Below are 22683 nucleotides of genomic sequence, written 5' to 3'. Positions count from 1 at the left end.
GTAAACAAGGCAGTCACAAGGGATAGGAAAAAGGAAAGCAGATGGTTTACTACTTTCATCTTCCTCCCAATAAATACTATTGATGGATTGAAAAATAGAGGTAGATAAAGTTCAGATCAGCTCAGAGGTGATTGGTCAGCAGGCAGGTGTTTTTTGCACTGCGTTTTGGCATGTTTTCCTCCACACCTTAAAGTACACCATGCCAATGCCTATTTTCACCCATGTAATCCTTTAAGCTGCTGACAGTTTCTGCTACCCCTGCTCTTGTTGCCCAGACTCATCACTCAGGCTGTAATTTCACGCTGAAAAGATCTGGGTTTGTGAGTGTAGGTGGCTGCCTGTTTTGAATCCTCCTTGCCAGGAAGATGTGAACAAGCCACATGCAAATCTAGGCTTGTGAGCGAAAGGAGGTGGCTGGGACATGGCTGTGTGGGTCAGGGTAGCTGGGTGCTGGTGGGAGAATCTTGCTTAGCTCCAACCAGCTCTGCACCTTTTTCTCTTCTACCACCTTCACTGCCTGAAATATTCACTGTCTTTTTTCCAAAAGGTGGGTCAAAGTTGGTGTGTTGTTTTTGTTCCTTGTGGATGCCCCATGGATTGTCTTTGCAGCTGGATGGTACCAGGAAAAGGAGAGTTTTAGGGAAGACCTACATCTTTTTGTGTCCTTTGTCTTTGCACAAAACTCTGTTCCTCTAGTTCAAACCTTGCCAGCCTTGGGGTTTGGGACCTTACATGTAGGCGTTGCAAACGGGGTTTCAGAAGCAATGGCAGAGCAACATTTGAATTCTTGGGGTGTCCCGGGGGGAAGACAATACATATGCAATAAATTGCAGACAGAGTCTCTGCTTTTCTTTTCCTTCTCCCACTCTACTCCCTTTAATTAAAACACCCCTGGAGGGTGCTTGGCGGGTGAAAAATCCTTTGGGATATTCAGGCAGTCAGAACCCCCAGGGACAGGCAGTCACTGAGGGATGTTTGCTTCCACAGCTACGCAATCCAAAATTTCTCAGTGCGACTGGAAAGCTCCCATGGGCAGCTTGCACATGTGTAATGTAATAGTGCTACGTCACGGTGTCCTCCTTAATGGGAACAGTCAGCCTCCCTGTGATCCCTTGAGAGAGCATCAGGAAGTGTGTGGACCGGGCAACTCCAAGCTTAATTGTTTCTGGGCTGGTGAAAGAACCATCCCTGTCATTAAGCTGTACCCCTGTTCAGAAGCTATAGAGAGCTGGCTGTGGTTCAGATCCTCCTTCTGGGGAGCATGGAGTGGTTCTTGTGACTGCTTCTGTGCAAACATCCATGGAAAGAGTAGAAGGAACAAGGGATTTTGGAGGTTGCATTTTCAATAATCTTAATTTCCATGGTGCACAGAGATGTGATGTGGGTGGAGGTGTGCTGTGAGCTTGCCATGTTTCTCTCTGCTAGATCCCCCTCGCATCCTAACTCTGGAGGAACCAGTGCTACACCTGGAGCACTGCATTGCATTTGCAGTGCATGGGAACCCAGCTCCCACCCTTCACTGGCTGCACAACGGCCAGGTCCTTCGGGAGACAGAGATCATCCACATGGAGTTTTACCAACAAGGGGAAGTGTCTGAGGGTTGCCTGCTCTTCAACAAACCCACTCACTACAACAATGGCAACTACACAATTGTGGCCACCAACCAGCTGGGCTCAGCCAACCAAACCATCAAAGGACACTTCCTTGAAAAGCCCTTTCCAGGTAGGATATTCAGTTTATCTCATTAGGGTTGCTTGCAATCCAAAGGTCTTACTATGATCCCAGCAATAATCCTTGCACCTAGACAAGGCTTTGACAACCCAAGTTGGTCTTTGAGCAGCAGGATGAAAGAGGTGACCTCTGGAGGCCTCTTCTGACCAGCCTGATTCTCCTACTCAAGTGTGTTTTGGTGTCATAACAACTCTTTAATGCAGAGAGATACTCTAATTGGTTTAGATTTCTGTTGTGTAACATATTCTACAGTGTTGGGTTTTTTTTCCAAGATCTGTAGGGATTTCAGTGGGAATAGGGTGTAAGTTGGATCAGTGATTTTGGATTTCCTCTGGGGCGCCCCAAAAATGTTGCCCAATTTTTCTGAGAGAAAGTATTCTTCTATGGGACTGCTAGTTATAAGCTAAAAAAAGAAAAGTCCTTCAAAGTGATGCAGCTCTTCCTTTTTTTGTTCCTCTAGCTTGCATTTGTGAAATGATTAAGGCTGGATGCAGCAGTGTCAGGATTGTTTTCTTTCTGAATATGACCTGTGCCATTCCAGAATGACAGGTCTACAAAAGATGCAACAGCTCAATTAGTTGCTTTGCAGCAGTTTGCTGGGATTTCTTAACTGATTGTTTGGAATCTGCTGTTGTACTCCCTAGAGATTCAGGGCTTAACTGCAAAAAAAAAGCATTTGAGGACATGAAGATCCTGCTCTGGGGAGTGCATTAGAGACTTTTGTGGTGACCTGTCTGCTCTACAGGAGCATGGAGGGTCTTGGTCTGCTCTCTGGCATTGCAACACCACGCTGGCCATCATAGAGTTAAGATCTGTGCATTCTGCTGCCTTTAGGAATGATGCCATGAGAAAGTGGCAGCTCTGAATTGGCCCCTGCAGCCCAAGAAAATCCAGCAAAATAGGGCGTTTGCTAAATATAGAAAAATTCCAACGGTACTCTCATTTATTATTTATATCACACCATATATGTACACAGAGTTTTCCCGCAGGTCAAATATCGTAAATGCAAACTCAAATCTCTGCCTTGAAGATCTGACAATTGAACAAATGGGCTGATATGGATGGGAGTGGAAAATTTGTATTCTGTCTTCAAGGATGATGCCCTGTTTGACTATCTGACCTATTTATGTTTCCTTCTGTCAGGGCAGAAGAGCAGCTTATCAAATGTAGGTGGGTGAGGAGAGGCGCACGGGTGTGCAGTCTCAGCTCTGTCAGGTCCCACCTTTGTGACTCAATTTCCCCATCTGTGAAATAGGGACAGCTCTTAAGTAGGTGCTGGACCTCCAGAAAAGGGGGCAGATCTGCTGTTTTGGAGGACTGATTTTGGAAATGGATCTGAGCTGTAATGTGGGAACGCACATTGATGTTTGAAGAGCCTCCTGTGTCAGGGGCTCTGGGAGAATGGGATTGTGAGAAATATATGTAAAATATTGCCCTTGTGAGTGCATCTTCACCCACGCCTTGTTTGTGTTGTTGGTGTGGAGTACTTACTGAGCCTGAATCATCTCTCAGCAGGAATTGACCTATTTCTTTTATTTCTCCTGATCCAAAGTCCCAAGCTGTTCCTCACCCTGACAGACCCTGTCAGCCCAATGCAGGATGTAATTTACCTTCCTTGAAGTTTGGTGCTCCGTCCACTGCCACAGCTGACATTAACACTCAGTGCAGCTGACTTTTATAATTTCCCAATAATTTGAAGATAGATTCTTCCAGAAAATGCCACAAATTGAAGGTTCCCCAGTGTGGTTCCTTCAAGAAGCTTATTGCCTATAGCTATTCACATGTGAAGAGTTTTGCTGTCACTACCCAGGATGAGATTATTAGTTTTAATTAATTAATGAAAGTGTAGTGCCTGGAAAATTTCCTATCAGCATAGAAAAGGACCTGTGATGGTGGTGTCTTTTTTTTTTTAGAAACCCCTGATCTGCAGCCTCTTGTTGGTACTGTGTCAGACTGTGCTTCCCAGGTTGAGAGGAGAAAGGTGTTGTTAGAAGCTGGGTGGGAACTGGGAGATATGTCCTGTGTCATATTCTGCTTCTCTGTGATGATGTGGCTCTAGGAGCCAGGGAAGTGTCTCCCAGGACAGATTTGTGTCATATCCTGATAAAAATCTCATTGCAGGTTTTCATTGGCATCTCTACATTGGCTACCATCTCCTTATTTAATCTACAAAGGTTTATGTACCAATGTACCTTCCTCCCCCATGAGGAGTGTTTAGTTCTTTGGGAATGTCTCACAGAACTCAAGTTGACTGAAATTTCTTGGCTATGTTTTATACTTTGAAAAATAGGGTTTAGTGGGAAAAACTTTTCGTGGGTTTCCGTTGAATTTGCTTAGTCCAGCAGAGAAAAATGGAAAGGGGAAAATGTAGAAGCAGCAAGAGTTTTATGACTAGACTATGTCTGCTTTAATAGGAAAAAAAAAAGGTCTCCAAATGAAATATTTCTTCCTTCCCCCCCCCCTCCCCCCACCCCTTCTTGCTAGAAAAAGCCAAGGAAAGTTACTCTTCTGCTTGATTTGAAACAAAAATATTTTTTCAGGTTTTTTTGCCCTGGTTTGGAAAGCTGTGTTTGTCACCCGGGGGTTGTTTTACGCTTCCCTTCCAAACCTCACCCATACTTCAGTGTGAATGTTTCAGCGTCCTTCCAGGAGCCCTCTGCCAGCAAAGCTGTGTAAACTCCAGTTAATATCGGGCTCAATTTCTTACATGGGCGAGTGAATTGAAAGCTGACGTTATTCTCATGCTATGTAAACTGAGTGTCACTGAGAGCTTTAGACCTCATCGTCTGGGGCCTTGGCCGCCTTTGGAGCTGAAGGAGCTTTACTGAATAGACTGGCGCAGTCAAGAGGCTGACAGCAGGGACTGGTGTGGCTGTCTCAAGCAAGAGGCAGCTCTAGGACAGCCACAGCCTCCATGTCCAGTTCAGATGTTGTTAGCTTTTATGAGCGGCTCATGAAAAGGAGGTCAGAGGAGGTCTCCTCTAACCCCCTGCCCCAGGCTTTGCTCTCCTCCCTGGGAGCTGGTCCTCATCCTTGTAGGACTTTGTCCTTGGGTGAACACTGCCATGCAAGGCAAAATCTGCTTCTCTCCCCTCTGCCTCCATCCTTCTGAGCCCCATTTGTCTATCGAGCTTTGCTCGCCTGCTTGAAAGCAGGATTGTTTAACGACCATTCAAAAGTTTGGGTAGCATGCTGATAATTGTTCTCCATTTTGGCCTTAGAGTACCATCCTTCCCCTCCTGTTTCAGACCAAGGGCCCTGCACAGTTATCCCTGTGCTCTCCATCCTGACCTCCAGCATGTCCTGCTAGTACATGTGCTGCAATTTCCAGTTACAGTTGCCCAACAGGACAAAATATGAAAATTTGGTTTCCTGGGCTCTTTGGGGTGGTGGAGTGTGTCTGAGGTGGGCTGGGAATGAGACCACTCTCCTTTTGCTGTACTGCTAACGGTGTTGCTTCTCTCTTTGTCCTTTCCACAGAGAGTACAGACAACTTTGTCTCAAGTAAGTGTCTCCTTGCCCTTTGCGTACTGTGGGTGTTTTGTTTTTGTGGTTCCCCCTGCCCCTCTGTGACTGACATGCTCCTGGAGGAAAAAATCAGGAAGCCAAAAGCAAGTTGACAGAGGTTGCACAAGGTCCTGGCTTCCTCATGCATGAACAAGATGTCTGGGGAACTTTTGATTGGCTGGATAATCTCTAGAGCCCAGGAGATGCACATTTCCCTCCAATGACATCCTGAAGAAGATCCTATAGTGGAAATGATGGTTGGCTGTGGTGTAGTGGAAGGGGTCTTAACTAGATGCAGGCTGGCCGATCCCCAAAGGAGTTGTGTGTCATGGCCCATTTATAACGTGCATTCTAGTGTGGACTGGGATGAGAAGGAGGACTCAACTTCTATAGTGTTTCCTCAGCAGATTCTTTTTTTTGTTGTGTGGGGTTTTTTTTGTTTTGTTTTGTTTTCCCCTCCAAAAACCACCTAAGTAACTGTTTCTTTGGATCAAGTTCTGCTGGAGTCAGTCTTGTGTTTTAACCCTACTTAGCCTAGTAGATTTCTGAGAACTCTAGGACATGGCTCAGCAGTGGAGGCCACCCCACCCTAAGACACCAGGCACGCAAATGTTTCACATTTGTAAGGTTGGAGTGACATCAGCATTGTCCTCGTCTGTGTTTTCTCTGCTGATGTGCACAGGAAACTCGGATGGTTGACTCTGATGCCTTCTGAAATAGAAAGTGGCAGCCTCTGTTAGGGGTGAACTGGATCTTGTTAGGTCAGACACTGCCATTGGGAATGTGCTGGTGCCTTGGCAGTCCCATGAGAGCCATGCTGAATCTTCTGTCTTTGGTGTTTTGGTTTCAGTCGGTGATTATGAAGTGAGTCCCACCCCACCGATCACTGTGACCCACAAACCGGAGGAGGACACTTTTGGGGTGAGTCCTGTCCTCTTCTCTACAGAACTGGCTTGCATGCATTTCTTGTTATTGATGACTCAGTATTTACATTCCTGTGCTGTTTTGAGATGTTTGCAAGGAAAATCTCTTCTCTTATGACTCAAGACAACAATCAAAAGGATTTTGTCGCTTGTGTCAGGCAAGTAAAATACTGACACAAACCATCTGATCCTCTTAGGTCTGCAGTGTGAAACCAGAGAGCTCTTTGAAAATAAGGCATCCTATGAAGTTGCTCCTGGCAGGGTCAGAAATTCTCACTCTAAAAAAGTAGCACCCAGAGAACAAACAAACAGACAATTGCGTGTTTCATACTATTATTGAGCTGTTAAGTTTAGCCCTGTGAGGGACTCAGATTTAGATTGGTTCAATTTTGTCAATGCCAGTTTGCCCTCTCTCCTGCTCTGCAGGGCATGCCAAAAATGAAAAAGGAAAGAAAGCCTACAGCTTATCAGATCTCAACATTGTCTGTCTTCTGCAGAATCCAGGTAGAAGAAGAAGAAAAAAAAATGTGTGTAATTATTGGGAAAAAAAATTAGCATGTTACACAATTGCTCTAATTCTGGGAAAGAATTAAGATCTTGAAACCCACCAGGTGTTAACAGAATGAACAAAACTTAATCCACCTTGGTTTCAGTTCTCATCCAACTGAAAATCCCCTAGAACTGAAGTGAAAGCTTTGAACAGTGAGACTGGAGTAATAATGTGCACTGTTTATTAAATATAAAGCACAGAAATCAAGCTGGGGGATGAAAATAGAGTGTGGTAAAATAAAAAATTTTAAAATATTGTAGCTAATGTATCAAGGTCAGGGAAAAGGGTTGCAAAATGAAATTACTTTTTCTTGGTTAAATGAGGTATTTTCTATTATAGCAGAATACAGTTTTGTAAAAGGAAGCAAAGTCTAAATGCATCACAAGACCCAGTACAGGAGAAAAATTGGACAAATGCCAAAGAAATTGTTGTTTACATCAATGCAATAAAAGTATCTCGAGTAAAGACTTGAAGGAATAAATATTCATAAATATTAAAATAAGCCTGGGATTGTAAACGCTTTAGGGCAAGGAGGTTTTCTTTTCTCTGCTTGTACACTGACACAGTGGAACTACAGTTCCAGTGAAGGACTTTGGACACTGTTGTAGTATAAATGTTTACTACTAAAAACTACAATAAACAGGGAACCATTAGAGGCTTTAGGAAAACCAAATGTTTTCTGGGGGAAAAAAACCCAGAACAGTTCTACTTAATTTCTTCTGTTTTCTTTTTGTGGTGTGTTATTTTCCCTCATTCTTTGTCCTGAGGGGTGTTTGGATCGAAGCAGAGTTGCTCTTTCTAAAGAATTTTCTGCTGCTCCTGTGTGTTCCCAGCTCAGGTTAGTATAGCTTTAGTGTTGTGACATCATGGCACAGTGGTGATGTCAGAAATGGAGGCTCATGATGTGATACAGTGAAGGGAGAGCCCAGGCATTGGAGCAGAAGTCTTCCTTCCCTGCAGATATATGGAGTGAGAGGCTGGGGAGAACTGGTGCCAGAACAGCATCGCTGATAGGGAGATACCGGACCTTCCCATCCTGCAAACAGCCTGTGATGCTTCCAAGCTGTGCCAGAGCCCTTTGCTTTAGCAGATATCCATGGGGCTGCAGCAGATGGTGTGAGCCTATGGAAAGGTTAACTGGGCAAGGAGGTGCTGTGTTTCCAATCTAGACTCCTAAATTCCTCTGTCTTGACTCTAAGGCTTTTTTCTTTCAGGTTTCCATAGCAGTTGGGCTGGCAGCTTTTGCTTGTGTCCTCTTGGTCGTCCTCTTTATTATGATCAACAAGTATGGCCGGCGGTCCAAGTTTGGGATGAAAGGTACGTGCAGTTTCTTTCCTCTAGCAGGAGGCACCTTCCAGGATTGTCCGGCTCTTATAGCACACATGGAAAGGTGTTGTGGCTTTATTCCTACATTGTCAGTATTGGTGCAAATCTTCTGGAGAGAATGTTGTCCAGCCCTCTTCTGCTTGTTGAGAGAGTAACAAAGATATACTGGCTGGTGGTTTTCACCTGTATGTGCTTCTGCTGAGTAGAAGTACATGTGTGTTTTCCTCATCAGTACATAACTGCATCTACAGGTTGCCCAGAAGACCTTTGAGCCTGCTCCCTCCAGCCATGCATTGAGGGAGTTGTACTCAGGAGAGCATGTTCTTGGTTGAAATCTTTTTTGTGGACTTGATGACACATGGATTTCCCCTTGTGTTGCACTGGGTGCAGAGCACAGGGTGCGAAGGGGGGAAAGGATGTGAAATTGGTTTGGGTTCTGTTGGAAAGATAGGTGCACCCATTCTGTGTCTGTCTTTGAATGGGGACTGAGACACTGCTGTAAGTTTGTAAGGTCCCTGCTGGGAAAGCAATTGCTGACCTGGCTTTCAGCAATGTGGAAGGTGTCTTTCTGCTACTTCTCTGCTGGAAGGTGTCCTCCTCTGTGTCATGAATAACCATGTTAGGAGCTATTTCAAGTGTCCTTGGTAGTGACTATAAAGTAAGAAGGCATCTGATGTTTGCCAGGCAGAACTGGTCCCTCTGTCCTACCAATACCAGTGCTGTCATGCGATAGAGCTAATGCCAGAAGAAAGTAGATGACTCTGCCATGTGCTTTTTGTGACTGCTGGTATATCCAGTTGGGCAGCGTTGGTGGTGCCCAGTGAAGGCTGGAGGAAGAGCCTTCATATGACAAAGTAGTTCTCAGCTAATTGGTGGCTCATGCATACACTGTTTGAAGCCAGGCCATGACAAACATGAGCTGCTTCTGAGGCTCCTGAGTCGCAGTGTATTTCCTGGCCTTGCTGGGGTATGCATTGCAGGGCAGGTTGATAGGTTTGGGAACGTTTCTTGTGCTTGCCTAGGGCTTTGTTTGCTTTATGGAGACATTTCCTGAGTGGGTCCAGATGAGTTTCTGGCTGGAGCTTCCCCTGTGCATCCTATGGAGATAGAAGACAGGACATTTAATTAAATAGCAAATCTTCTACACCAACTTAGCAATATTTAGTCCATATGTCCAATGATAAGAACCATCTGGTAGGGTGTACTGACTGGTGGGTGGAGTAGAGGAATGGAAGACATGGTTCCTGGGATCAATTCCCAGCACTTCTACTGACTCAGTGTCCGTAGGCAATTAACTGTCTTAACCTCTGTCTCTGCTTTAATTTCCCCATCTGTAAAATTGGGATGATGTTACGTGCCTTCTGGAGGGATTTGTCAGAACACTTTGGAAGTGCTTGGGCATTTGCCACTGATGGGGCTTAGAGATACAAATATAAAAAGGGAAAGTAACTTCTGACCGTAGTGGAAGAATCAAAGAGGAGTGAACCTTATGTGAGTAACCAGTCTTGGTGAACACATGTGTGTATGTATTCAGAGGTGTTTGGATAAAGTGTGTTAGTGGATTTTCTGTATTCCCAGAAACCAGAGGGGTGCTGTGATGGGCCCTTGTGTGTGCAGTTTTTGGGAGGCAAAAATGTTCAGCCAGAAAAGCCTGTTTTCCTCCTCATCATGCTGTATTTCTTCCAATTCTGATATGAAACCACAACACCACAAAGTTTCTAGAAGTTTTATTGATGTTGCTTGGAGAGATGGAGTCGACAGAAATTAAATACATCTTTAAAACCAGAGAAATAGCTCTTTAATGAGTCACAAGTGTCATAGGCACCACTATGGACATCCTACTCATACTGACTAATCTCTGCTCCCTGTTGGAGGCTGCAGATCCTCTTGCCCTGTGCATAGTCTCCCTAGCACATGGCCTTACCTGCTCTGAGCCTCCTGCTTCTCCCCAGTGTCTCTTCTGCCTATGCCTTTTTGTTTAGCCATAGCACCATTGTCAACTGCCATGCATGGCTTTGCATCTTTAGCCTGTATCTCCTTTCTTTGCATCAGGCTTGCTACCAAACCTCACCACTTTTTCATCCACAACACAAATACAACTCTTCCATTCACTTGCAGTGGCTGGAATATTTGGTGGTACCCTGGCTATGGTCTGCCCTGGCAGCTGTAGCTGACTTATTTCTCACCCCCACAAGAAATGTCACAGTCCCCTCCATGCTTTCCAAAATGCAGTTTCTAAGCTCTCCTTCCTTGCTGCTCAGCAGGTCCATGAGTCCAGAGCCTTGTTCTCTCCTTAGGTTGCTTTGTGGTCTCAGCTGAGCTGTTGAGGATGGTCTCAATCTGGCAATGATACCTTGAAGCTTGTGTTTGTCTTCTGCATCCTGGATGTCTCTTTCCCTGGTGTCTCCTCTTTCACTCTGCTAATGGGCTGCTGTTCCTTTCCTTCTCCCTGGAGGCTTCCTATTCATGGGGTGAAGCCCTTGCCCAAATCATCAAATCACTTTACTGAGTGGTCCTGAGCTGCTTTTCCAGGGCCTCACATACAGGTTTTACCTTATTCTAGCACTCTGTTCAGGACATTGCAGCTGGCAACCACCCCCAAATCTCATTTAGCCAGCACTTTCCTCCGGGTCCCTCATTATTGGTTAATTCTTGTGCAGAAGCCATCCTGTATGGCACCCAGCATGTTATCATTTACTAAGAAAAAAAATCCAAACCCTGAGTTCTTTTTGGGAAAGTGCATCATTCCCTGAATCAGGAGCTGTTTGTCGCCAGCTGATATGCTGCCACTTGTTGAAATCCCAGTTTGGCAGGCCTGCAGGAGCAGGTTTTTCCTGTTGTTTTTGTCACGGATGCAGAACATTGTGTGCTCATGTTGGACACGTTATCCACAGCACCTCGTGAGTCTCTCTGAGCACATCTTTTTCCTTCTGTGTCTCCTAGCATTAAGCAGATGGTTTATCTCCTAGAGAGAGATGAACTTGGACTGACAAGGTTGGATGTCATGTTGGGCTGGAAAGTCTCCTTGGACCAGCCTGCTGGGTTGCCCACCAGTCCTAAAAGTGGACTAATAGGCTCTCAGGTGTCCAACATCCCAGCTGCCTTTGCTGAAAAGAAAGTCACTGTCTGACAGGGCACGTGTACTGGGGGAGGACTATGAGAAGATGGTGTGTCAACATTTGTCCTCTTCTGGCTGGTAGCACACCCTCAGAGCATTGCCTGAGTCCTGGCAGAGCCACTGCTCTGGTTATGACCTGGCTACTGATACAGCCAACAGCCGAGGGGTGGAAAAGCCTGTGCTGCCAAGTGCGCCGTCAACGGGCCGGAGCAGTGGCATCAACAAAAGCTCCTTGTGAAGGGGAGTCATGCTGTGCTCCTGGCTCCTTGGCATCCCTTGGCTGAGCTCACAGAGGCTGGCTCCGTGCCATCCCCCTCGCCTTTCCCTGCTCCCCCTGGAGAGTGCATTCATGAACATGGGATGGCGGAGGTCAGATCCCCTTTCTGGCTGCTTGTTGACTTTGGCTCCCATAGCTGGGGGTGCTGGGGGATGATGGGAGCTGGGGTGGTGGAGGTGGCAGGAAAATGGCAAACAAAGAGCTTTTTTGTGAAACGTGGTGTTACATGGGCAACATGGAGGCAGTGGAGGGGAAACTGCTGGGAAAAGTGAATGTAAAACTGAGACATGTTGAAGTTGCAGACATGGGCTGCAACCACTTGCTAAAGGGTGATGCATCCAGAGGTGAAACTGAGATGCTTTTTAAAGTCTTGTATTAGTGTGGGAAGAAGAATAGGATCTTACAGATCAAGAAAATGGGAGGAAGGGCCCTTCTGATTACTGCTGTGTCCCAGGGGAATGGGTTTTACAGGTGGGATAGACCACATGGGAGTAAGGAGCCCAGCATACTGCGCTCGGTCATTGCTTCTCCAGCTCTGGACTCGGTATCCCGTGTTCCCTGACTGCCCGCCGGAGGTGGAGGGTTTTATACCTTACCTTCTGGGGTCAGGCTTGTCACCACAAGCCTTGCAAGCTTGTGTCTTCTGATCAAAGTTTAATTCCAGCAGATGACAGGAAATGAAATTTCATAATCTAATAAAAAAGCCACAGGCAAGTCCCAGGACTAACAAAAATGAAATTTCATAAAACAGCAATAATGGCACAGAAAAGTCAAGGGACTAACAAAATGTTTGGATGTCACAGTGATGGAGGCCATGTAAATGCTTAGGTTGATGGACTGAAATATGTGCTCCTTTTGCTTGTTTTCTGTTACATTTGCAAGTGCCTAAGGATAATGGATGGGTGCTTGTGTGTATGTGTGTGAAGTATTCATGGTGCTGCACAACTTCAAAAAAAATAAAAGACAAATTGAGTTTGCTGAAATACGGGGAGAAAAGATGTTAGACAAAATTCAGAGACAAGAGCACTTGTTTTGCTGAGATGAACTATTTTACAGGCTCTGAGATTAAAAACTACTTGCATTCTCCAAATGAGGTTTTCTTCCTTGGGTGGAGACTGTGCCAGCTAATGGTTCAGACTTGGTTACAGTTGGCAAAGAGTAGATTGCTTTTTAATCTGATTTCTTAAAGAAATAAGGCGTGTGATCGCACAGCCTCTCTGCGCAGATGCAAGTGTGTGTGGAGAGCTCTGCCTTCCCGGTTTTTCCCTTTCTCTGCTGCAGCTTTTGAATCTGCTGGCCAGTTCCACCCAGAGGAGAGGGGGAAAGGACTTAAGAGATGCCTTTACAGGCATCAAGGAAATAGAGGGGCTAAATAGAGGATGACAACTCGAGTGATGCCCTACTGGTGGAAATGCCTCGAGCCTTTCTGGGCATCAGAGAATCCATATGGAAGCTCAGCCTTGGACAGAAAAACAAAACACAGGGGACCAGGCTTTCACAGGGTCAGCTGTGGTGGGTGGTGTGTACATCTGTACACATGCATATACATATTTTTTTTCTGAATAGGCAGAAACAACAAGGAGGTGGGGGAGAAATGACAGAACAGCAAATAAGTACTGCCCACGCTTTCTGTAATGTTTGAGGAATCACATCGCTATCAGTTCTTTTGGTATTTGTTCTAATAGCCCTGATCAAAGTGCTGGCACTGCTGATGTGCATGTGGATGTCAGAAGTACTTGCAGAGCTGTTCCATTGTAATTTAGCATTAGTTAATAGGTGCTTAAAGTAAAGTGGTTGCCTATTTGATTATGATTGGGGGTTATTAACATTTTTTTCCATAAACAGATGGTAACTGTCCGCTGAGTCGATTGCAGAACAATTCCAGGGTGCTGATTCAAGAGGACCAGCTCCTGCAAAGATATCTCGGGTGCCTGGCTTTTTGATTTTGTTGATTTGTTTATCTTTTTTTTTTTTCTTTTTGGCTTTTCTCCTTCATGCAATTATTGCTGCAGCTTTAAAGGGGGGAAAAAAGTAATATGCAAGAGCCATGACCTATCTTTAGGATGAGGCTTAATTCTGACCCATGTTGCCTTGGCAAGTCTGGCTATAATCATGCACTGGTTGTTTTTTTTTCCCCTGATTATTTGTTGCAGCTGTATAGGCATGAACAAACACTCTGCATCTTGGAGAGCCTACACCTTAAGGGTTAGTTGTTCAGGAGAAATCTGTGATCAGGGCCCTTTCATTTCATCCTCCTGGGAGCCTGCCATGTAGTGGGAGCAGGAAGAAAGAGAGAGCAAAGTAATATCAGCCAGCCTGGCATGGCTACAGGAGAGAAACAGCCATACCTTAAAAGCCACGGCTAACCATGGGGGCTCAGTGATGTATGTTGAGCCATACTAACGAACTGGAAATGGAAATCAATTGCTGTTGCTTTCTTTGAGCCTGGGTGTGCAATGCACAGACCCCAGCGGTGCCGAAGGGCTGAGACCCCTGAAATGCACAACAGAGTGACTACATGAGGCTGTTGGAAGTGGGGCTTTTCCTTGTTGGTATCCTTCTGTTTGTTTGAAAAGCCCCTTGATATACTTGCGCGCTATATTACTTGGTTTTATTTGCCTGGGAAGTGGATTGAAAGGGCATGTGGTTTCACTGGGGCTTCTTTCTATAAATGTCTGTTTATACTCTGCTGAAGTGCAAGCTGTGCTATTTATTTATTTATTTAGTGCCTTCAAGGTGATATAGCATAAAGCTCTTCAAACTGATAAGTGCTTCACCCTCTGCTAAGCCATGCAGTCTGTAACTGGTAAGGTGGCAGCAAGGGAAAGCCGCTACACACCTTGTGCTCCTTGGCAAGCCTTCAAGAGATCCCACCTCTCGCCTGAGGTGCTGTGACAAGACACCTGCTTCTGCCTCTATTCTCTGCGAAGGCAGATCCTCTCTCTCACTGGCAGTTAATGCTCACACCCCTTGTCCTTTTGTCCCAGGTGGTGTTAGTCTGGTGAAAGCTTTGAGAGATGGCGTGAAGAAACAAGGAGCCACCCTTGGCTGGAGAGATACAGCCAGAGGGACTGGAGAGATACATCAAATGACCCTACAGGAGAAATCATTAGCAGAAGATCAGGATTTATTTAGATCTAGAAATAAAACATTTTCCTACTCCCAGAACTATTAGTAGATTATTTATAAAGGAAATGTAAAGTGTGCTGATCAGCCATTATCTATTTCAGTTGCTTTTACAAAACCAAGGTGTCTATTTTAGGCACCTCCTAAAAGCAGTTAAAAAAAAAAAGTCAAATCAGTAGTTTTCAGGTGACCCGAGAAGCTCTAGGCCTCCTTCACACCACATTCTTACAGGTTTTTCCTCCCTGGGTGTGACCTCCCTCACTCCCAGGTGCACGCATTTGCTCTGGTCACCATCCTGGTGCTGTACCCGGGGGGTGTACCCCTCGCCCCGAAGGAGCCCTGTGGCATGGTCGGTGTTTGCTCGGGGCAGTTCTGCGTTAGCAGGTGTCTCACTGCTGATTTTCACAAGCAGCTCTCACATTTGCGGTATCAAAAGATGAACAAGTGACCCTCATCTTACCTGTGATTTGTCACGATGTGAACTCCCAGCTGAGGTGGTGGAAAGATGTTGAAATTTGTTTTTTTTTTAATCATTTTTTTGAAGCTGTTCATGTTCCAGGCTCAGACTGTTGGCTTTTCCACCAGCAAAGCTTTAACAAGTGGCAGTGCTGGGGACCCTGCTGCTTGTGGCACTGTGCTTGCTTCTGCCTTTGTGTACATGGTAGGCACAACCTTGAGGAGAGAAAGGGTAAGAATGAGCTATGGCTGCTTCCCTTGCACCGCAGGGTTGGGAAGATGTCCTTCATCCACTTGTCGTTCAGGAGCAACTGAGTCACCCCAATTCCTCACCCAACTGCTTACATACACCTTTTGCAGATCTGTGAAGTTACCCAGGCTCAGTTACCTGAGCAGCCTCCCCCAAGGGCCATGCAGAAGGTGCTAATCCTCAGGGGCCTCCTCTCCATGGCAGTGATGCTCCTGCCTGCCCCCTTCTTGCCTCCACGACTCCAACCTGTGTTAGGTACTGGGTCTGATGGTGTCTGTCGTCTGTCTTCACGTGGCTTTGCTTTAGTGAAAGATGCTGGAATGACAGCACAGAGCCAGAATAATTCTTTTTATGTCCAGAACAAGTACAACATACGGCAGCAGGATAGGCTATTTTTTTAACTAATATGACTAGTCTGATGAAGAGACGTCATCTCCACAAGCCTTGCATCCTGTGCACTCTCTTGTGCCTCTCTGAAGGCAGCCAACAACCAGACAACTGAGTGTCAGCTTTGATGTGGCTTTAATAAGGTGCAGGGCAGTGTGGGAAGAAGCAAAGGGCTTTAATATTTTAATTGTAGTTTTTCTGTACTGCAGTTGTCCAATTATTCTTTGAAAAAGGTTTTGGTACTGTTAATGCTGATAAATGGTCCTCTGGGAGGATGTCCCTGGTGAGTTCATCACCTCTTTCTCCTCATGACTTACTCTACGATTGTTGTTCATTTATGCGGTGTTTAGCCAGGGATGCTGAAATCTGACACTCTGTCCTTAGACCCTGGAGCAAGAGAGCATCACTCTTGGTCAAGGGATAGGTGACTGCACTGTAAATGGCAGGACTGGCAAGGGAAGTGTTTAGGAGCTGTGAAGGCAAATGGAGAGAAGAAAGAGAATGGTACTGCTTGGTTTTGAACCTGGGCTAAATGTGCTTGAAGGAATGCCTAGAAATTTGGAGGCAGCAGAATAAGGGAATGGATAGGAGCTGTCATAGGCTGTTCAGGCTTTGACTGGCAAAAGCACTGAGGAAGCAAATTGTAGAGAGTACTGAAGCATCTGATGATCTGATGGGTTTGTTCCATCTCCAGCTTCTATTTCTTGTGGTGCAATGAGCCTGCCTGTGTCCTGGACAGCCCCAAGAAACTCTGTCATCAGCACCAATGTTTAGCGTCTGTTGATGAAGGTGGGAGCAGTGCAGAACCCTATGTGATGCTCAGGCATCTCATTTCAATCTACAACTATGCTATTAAAAATCAATGGACCAGAAGATAATGCCTGTACACAAAGGCAGCTGGATAATATTTTGTGCACAGGAGGAATAAATCACATTTGGATTCTCATATTTTATGCCTGAGGGGCAGGGTTATAATCCAATCTCTATCTGGGAGAGTGGTCTTCAGGTGGTGCCATAGCACCTGGATGGTGAAGGAGGATGGGATGCTCTATCACCCTGAACTCTACTTGTCACTCAGGAAAGGGACCCAGGAGATCTCATTGCCAGTGGCCACATAAACTGGCCCCGTGTCTCCCTTTGGGCTCTGTGTATGAGGCACTGCCGACATCAGGGTGCATTGAGGGGCACCATACTGGGAATGATGTCCAGTGCACCCACAAAAGCTCACTCCAGCCCAGTCATCAGCCTTCAACGTGCTCTGCTTCCCCGCTCAGGCCATATTGCAGGATCTCCCCTCTGCTCTCAGGCTTGTGGTGTGAGAAGAGTGTGAAGCTGGTGCTTATGACCATCTTTTGTGTCTCACGGCCTCTTTGCTCCCTGTATCTGTTGGAACCTGCTAGCTGCAGAAAAGTTTTTCTTCGTTGTTTTACTTCACCTTGGCCCAGCATCTGCAGGAGTTACCAGCCTCTTCTAGAAGGGACTGTTTCACATCAGGACCCTTACGCCACAGCCCAGCATCCTACACACCCTGGTGTTGGGGTGGTTTTGTGGCTCTGCTGGCTGTCCCCTGATCTTGCTGAAAGACCTCACTTTGTGACCAGAGAGGGGTTTTCCCCACAGAAAAGGAAAAAGCCATTTTTTGATCAGAGTTCCATTGAGAAGCATGGCCTTTGGCAGTGTGCTTTTGCCACATCTGGCTTTGACACCCAAGCCAAAGCAGTGCAGCTGCTTCAAAAACCGCAGAGGGTGAAAAACCATACAGTTATGGCAGAGAAAATGGATGAGTTTTGAATTTTGGATTAAAAACTTTGGCTTACTTCTCATCCCACCTGAACCAGCTGTAGGAGTTGCTGGTGGCAGTGAGCCTGCATCTCCATCTTCTCTGTGTCCCAGGGTATGCTTCATCCTCTCCAGCAAACAGCAAGTTCTTCCCAGCCTAACACAGTCAAGAGTCAGACAAAAGGCTGTGAATTAGTGTGAGAGGAAAAACATTGTTTTCCTTCATGTTGGTTTTCCTTCATAGTAAGATTCATGTGGCACAGGCTGAGGTGCCAGTGCCGTGGTAGCTCCAGGGCAGGCAGTGTGCCGGCGAGGTTCCCCAGTGCTGGCAGCACCAGAGTCCTGAGCAACGCCGGCTGCTCACGCAGAAGCCTGTGGTGCTGAGACAGCTGCTGCCATTGGGGCAGGGGAGAACTGGCCCTTTTGTTGCTGACAAGATGATTTCATCTTGATGCTCTAAAAGCTCTTGTGACATCCGCAATTTTCCAGATGGATAACGAAAACCTGTGAGCAGGGGCGTCTCGGCGGCTTTCGAAGCACTTGCCTGTGGAGCTGTGTCCATTGGTTTCATATCTGCTGACAGGGCTGAATAATCATTACGCTAAGTGGAGCCGGCACTCCGGGAGGCAGGTAAAGCCACTGCTGTCCTTGGGCTGAGACACGTTTCTCACCATGCAGCACAGAGAGGCGGATCAGAGCTGCTGGTCCCCATCCTGATGGGCTGATTTCTGCCTCTTCTCCTCCCAGGCTGCAGGGCTCTGCGGGTGCTGCTGGCCGGGTCTGCTTGCTTCTTGCTCAGGAGCCCCTCGACACCCTTTCGTGGTATCCAGGGATGGTCCTGGCTCTGGCCCAGGGGCTATGGTGCTTCCACTGAGCTCCAGCTTCAGTCCTGCTTTGGGAAGAGGGAAACAGAACCAGAATTTCCCATAATCAGCAGGTGCACAGTCTGTGCAAATAAGCAAAGCATGTCTTCATCCCAAGTGCTCGTAGCAGCGATGTGCTCTTTGTCTGATTGATGTTGGGGGTAATAATTAGCATGGTCTTACATATTAAGCTATGATATATTTTTTTATGACAGAGATGTCTGATATTAATTCATTACATGCTTCTTACGCCCAATCCCCTGGCTTCAGCGTTGCTGGTTCTCCCTGGGGTTATTGCAGCTGGGTTTTCCTGTAGTGATAAGCAAGGGCGTGGATGCAAACCCTCTTCATCCCAGCACAGTCCTTCCTGTGTTGTCATCGTATTTTTTTCTGTTGTTGCCCTTCTGCCTTTGCTGAATTTCTTTGGCATGTGGGGGAGGCTCCTGGCCCCGTAACCCGACAGGGTTGGGGGTTACCCCACGTATGGTCCCCTGGTGCTCGATGGGGACATCTCCTCCCTGTGCAGAGCATGGTCCTGCTTCCTTGCAGGCTCATTACCTGTCTGCAGCCTGCTGTCACCACCAGCCCATTTGGACATTAACTGGTTTCTAGGTTTCTGCCTCCCAGTAAATTGGTGATTTAGCTCCAAAAATTGTTTTTCTTTAATGTTTTTGAAGTTTGCATCTTCGTTTTCTTACTTCTGCCCGTGTATGCTGGCTAAGGGATGCACTGCCCATGTGACTTTGTATGTTTGGTGCCACTTGAGTTATGAGAAGGTCGTGGAACCGGTGAGAAGGAACCAGCCCTGCTCAGTCATTGAGCCACCATATCAGTGGTGGCTTTTAAAATTATTACAGTCCTGCCCTGCCCCTAAACAGACACGTATCAATAGCTTAGCTAATTCTGGGGGTTTCTTTCATTTCCAAATACTTAATAAAGATGTTAAATAAACCCAGCCTTAACACCAGTCCCCCTGGCGAGCCTCTCTGGCTTAAAGCTTTGCCATATGTGTGCCACCCAGACCAGCACTAGCAGGGAAGAGCCACATAAATCAAATTTACTGTTATTATTAATACTGTTGTATGACAGTGCTCGTATCCAAGCCAGTTTGAATTAATTTTTCAAGGAAGTTTTTCCTGAGACGCTATCAAATATTTTACTAGGCCCCAATATATTACAGTCTTCATTGACTAATTTTGTAATTCAATCAGGGGAAAATAAGGCATTGAAGGTAGTTCAGCGTGATTTGTTTTTATAGACCAACTGTTTCATCCTCTCAATTCCACTATCATTTAGGCTCTTAAATAATTTTTTTCTTAACGTTTCTTTGAATTTTTACTATAAATTTAAAGTTAAGCTTATGAATTTCTTCTGCACATCAGCCAGGATAACAAATACAAGTTGTGTACACATACGTGCATATAAAGGGAAATATCTTTACAGATTTACAGTACGTCTGACTTCTTGATAAGTTTCTCATCCCGGAATTAAATTGGTAGCAGCATCTGGTAATAGCACTTCATGCCTTTTGGGCTGCTGAGTGCTTTTGCTCAGCATCCTGCTATAGACTGCTGCAGGTCTGTCCCCTTGGCACATGGGACCAAGAGAGGAAATATTGCTGAATTTTCCAGTAAGACTTTGATTAGCTGTTTTGGCCATTATTTAATTTTCTTTTTCTCTGTTTTTTTTAATTTGTTTGTTTATTTAAAGAGTATTAGTTCTTCCATCTCCTGTTTACTCTCGATCTCCCTTGATCTAAAGTGTTGTATAGAAATTGAAATTAGATACAGCCTGATTTCACTTCTGGGTGTCTTCAGAAATCCCCTTCCACCCTGGGGCTGTGGGGCAGCTGGATTTTAGATTTTTCTCCCCTTTTTTATATTGTTATTTAGTTCTTAATAACAAAACATATGGTCTTCACTATGTTTCTCTTCTAAGTTTATTATGCTACTAGTGTATTTAGGAGTGATTTGGGCATATTCTCTCAGCTTAAAGATTTCAAGTAATGCTTCTTGGCTGGTACTGTCTATTAACATGATATCAGAGTTAATGGAATGTCAGCATGTGCCAAAACCCCTCATCAGCAAAGCACATGTATTCCACCCTGGCATATTAAAACTGAAGTTGTAAGGGTAAAGCAGGGCACTTTCCTGTCTTTTGATATGTATAGGTAAAGGCATCGATTTATGTTCTGCTGAAATTGATGTGATCAGGTCACACCAAAAAAACTCACTTAAGTGCATCCCAAAAGAGAAGCTAAAATCTGTATTGGGTTTAGGGATGCTTCAGCAAAGGGCATCTCACTTGGCTTTGCTCTTGCCAGAGGTTTGCCAGGGTTTCAGCTGGTGGTTTTGGGACCAGTCACATGGGCAAGGTTTTTGTTAATCTGCCAAAAAGGAATGAGGTTCTGCTTTTTTGTTAAAAGAGGAGAGGTGCTATTAAATTTTGTTGATTCAGCCTTTTACTAACACGTGCTACTGGGCCTTTGAATGCCTGCCAGATACTTCTCTGGTGTTTTTTTATATTGTATTTTATTATTTGGATGAGACAAAAACTGGCATTTTTTTTCCTCTACTAGACAGTTTGCAGAAAGCTTTGTGAGCTCTCTTATTGCAAAAGATACCTTTGTTCAAATTCCTGGTTGCTCTGCCGACCGTGGTGCAGCAACCTGCTTTGATATCAGCCTTTTGAAACCCTCCTGGATGCAGGCAGGGAGGCAATGTGTTGCCTGCAACTGTGCCTTGAGGATAAATCCTGATTTTCAACCAGTGGTAAAAATCTATACATTTTTCCCTGGATACGGCTTTACCCTTAGATTTTATGTGGTTCTCAAAGACATCAGGCTTTTGTGCAAATTCATGATAACTTACAGGACCCTTAACATCCTCCATTCTTAGTGGAGAACCTTCAGTCTTGAACCCAGCACTTGAGAGCTTTTCCCAGGAGCCATTTCCAAGTATTTTACTTTCAGATGTCAGTGAGAAGCTGGCACATACATACAAAGCCCTGAATGCTTCAGGACCTCCAAGCTCTCTTCTATGACACGCATGTTTTCTGAAAACTTTACGGCCCTTGCACCATCACTGTCTACAGTGTGTTTGGGACAGCATGGCACTTTATGACATGCAAAGGTGATGTGAAGTTTACAGTTGGAAGATGAGAAGAAATGAGGATATGGAAGGATGAGGGAGAGACGGTACAGCAGCCCAGGCACTTATTTGACAGCCTGATGCTTCATGTCACCCTTACCAAGGGGTGGAAGTAGGGAAGGAGGAAACAAGCGTGTGTGTGCATGTGCGTGTGTGCAGGCATCGCAGGGGAATAAAGGTAGGGAGATGCTTTATGAAGTTGTTAGTAGCTGGCGGTAAGTGCCTATTTATCTGCACTGAGCTGCAGAGCCCAGGAAGGGCTGGAGGGAGATTTGCTGTCAGGCAGGCTCTTTAAGGATAAATAATCTTGGCTGGAATTTGCGCTAATGATTTCCTAAGTGTTCTGGCATGTCATGAGTGGTAGAGAAGGAGGGAAGGCAGTGCTGGTGTCTTTTTTTGGGGTGTGAATGGGAAGGCAGGAGGAGGCTGGAGGGAGGAGGGAGAAGCAAGCGTTTCCCATTTTGGTTAGCGGTGTGGGAGATGGAAAGCTGGTGGTTGAATCTTGATTTCTTTTATTAGTTTAGTAAGCACAGTAGCTATGGGAGATATGTGACCCATAGATATGGCTCCACTGAACATGATGCAGGCCTTGAGACTTCCTACTGAAGGATGTTGCCTTGATAAAGAGGTTTGGTTGATACAGAATCCAGCACGGCTCTGTCAGTTTAAATTATTGAGAAAGTACATACAACTGGCCTGATCAGGTAGCAATAAAACCAAAGCAAAATACACAAACCCATCTCTCCAGAGCCAAAGGTCATCCTATGCTAGTGCAGAGTAGGGGGAACCATGTGGCAGCCTGCAGTTATTAACCTCATGCCTCCATCATGCTCAGATCAGGTTCAACAAAATTATCTCAGCACCTTCCCGAATTACTACAGGACTGAATATTTGAGTTTAAACTCATCAGTCCAGAGCCTGGAAATAGGTGTGCACACTCTTGCATGTGTTCTGAGTGAGCAGGCGCACTGCAGGCAGCGTTGCCTGCATTCATACCTTGTGCTACAGCTGTTGAAGCAGAGGGGGTGAAATGCATCGTGGTACCAAAGAAAGTCTTCAGGATATCAGGACATAATCTCCTAGAAGTCATAAGCTGAGGGAAATTTTTCTAGTAAATGTTGGCTCCTAGAGGATAAAGAAACGAGCAGCCCTCATCTGTTTGAGGTAGTTTATCCCTTTTTCTGGGGCGTATCTCAAATGCAGAGATCTGGCTTTTGCGGTGGTTGAGCTTTTCCTTCTGC

The 22683-nt window shown here is 45.6% G+C and overlaps 1 protein-coding gene across 4 annotated transcripts in view; it reads left to right on the top strand.

Annotated features, from left to right (window-relative positions):
• The window catches only part of NTRK3 (neurotrophic receptor tyrosine kinase 3), a 217142-nt gene that overhangs the window by 66255 nt on the left and 128204 nt on the right, over positions 1-22683 (top strand). For all 4 annotated transcript variants that reach the window (XR_012624858.1, XM_074837433.1, XM_074837435.1 and 1 more), the window contains exons 8-11: positions 1426-1722; positions 5212-5235; positions 6089-6159; positions 7926-8028. Coding sequence is in view for 3 of the 4 variants with exons in the window: in XM_074837433.1 (XP_074693534.1) it covers positions 1426-1722; positions 5212-5235; positions 6089-6159; positions 7926-8028 (495 nt within the window). In the remaining variant the exon portion in view is untranslated. The remainder of the gene's footprint in view (positions 1-1425; positions 1723-5211; positions 5236-6088; positions 6160-7925; positions 8029-22683) is intronic.

Source organism: Strix aluco, chromosome 12, assembly GCF_031877795.1.
Source record: "Strix aluco isolate bStrAlu1 chromosome 12, bStrAlu1.hap1, whole genome shotgun sequence".
NCBI lineage: Eukaryota > Metazoa > Chordata > Aves > Strigiformes > Strigidae > Strix > Strix aluco.
Note: the sequence above shows the minus strand (reverse complement) of the source record. Positions and strands in the feature narration are given on the sequence as shown.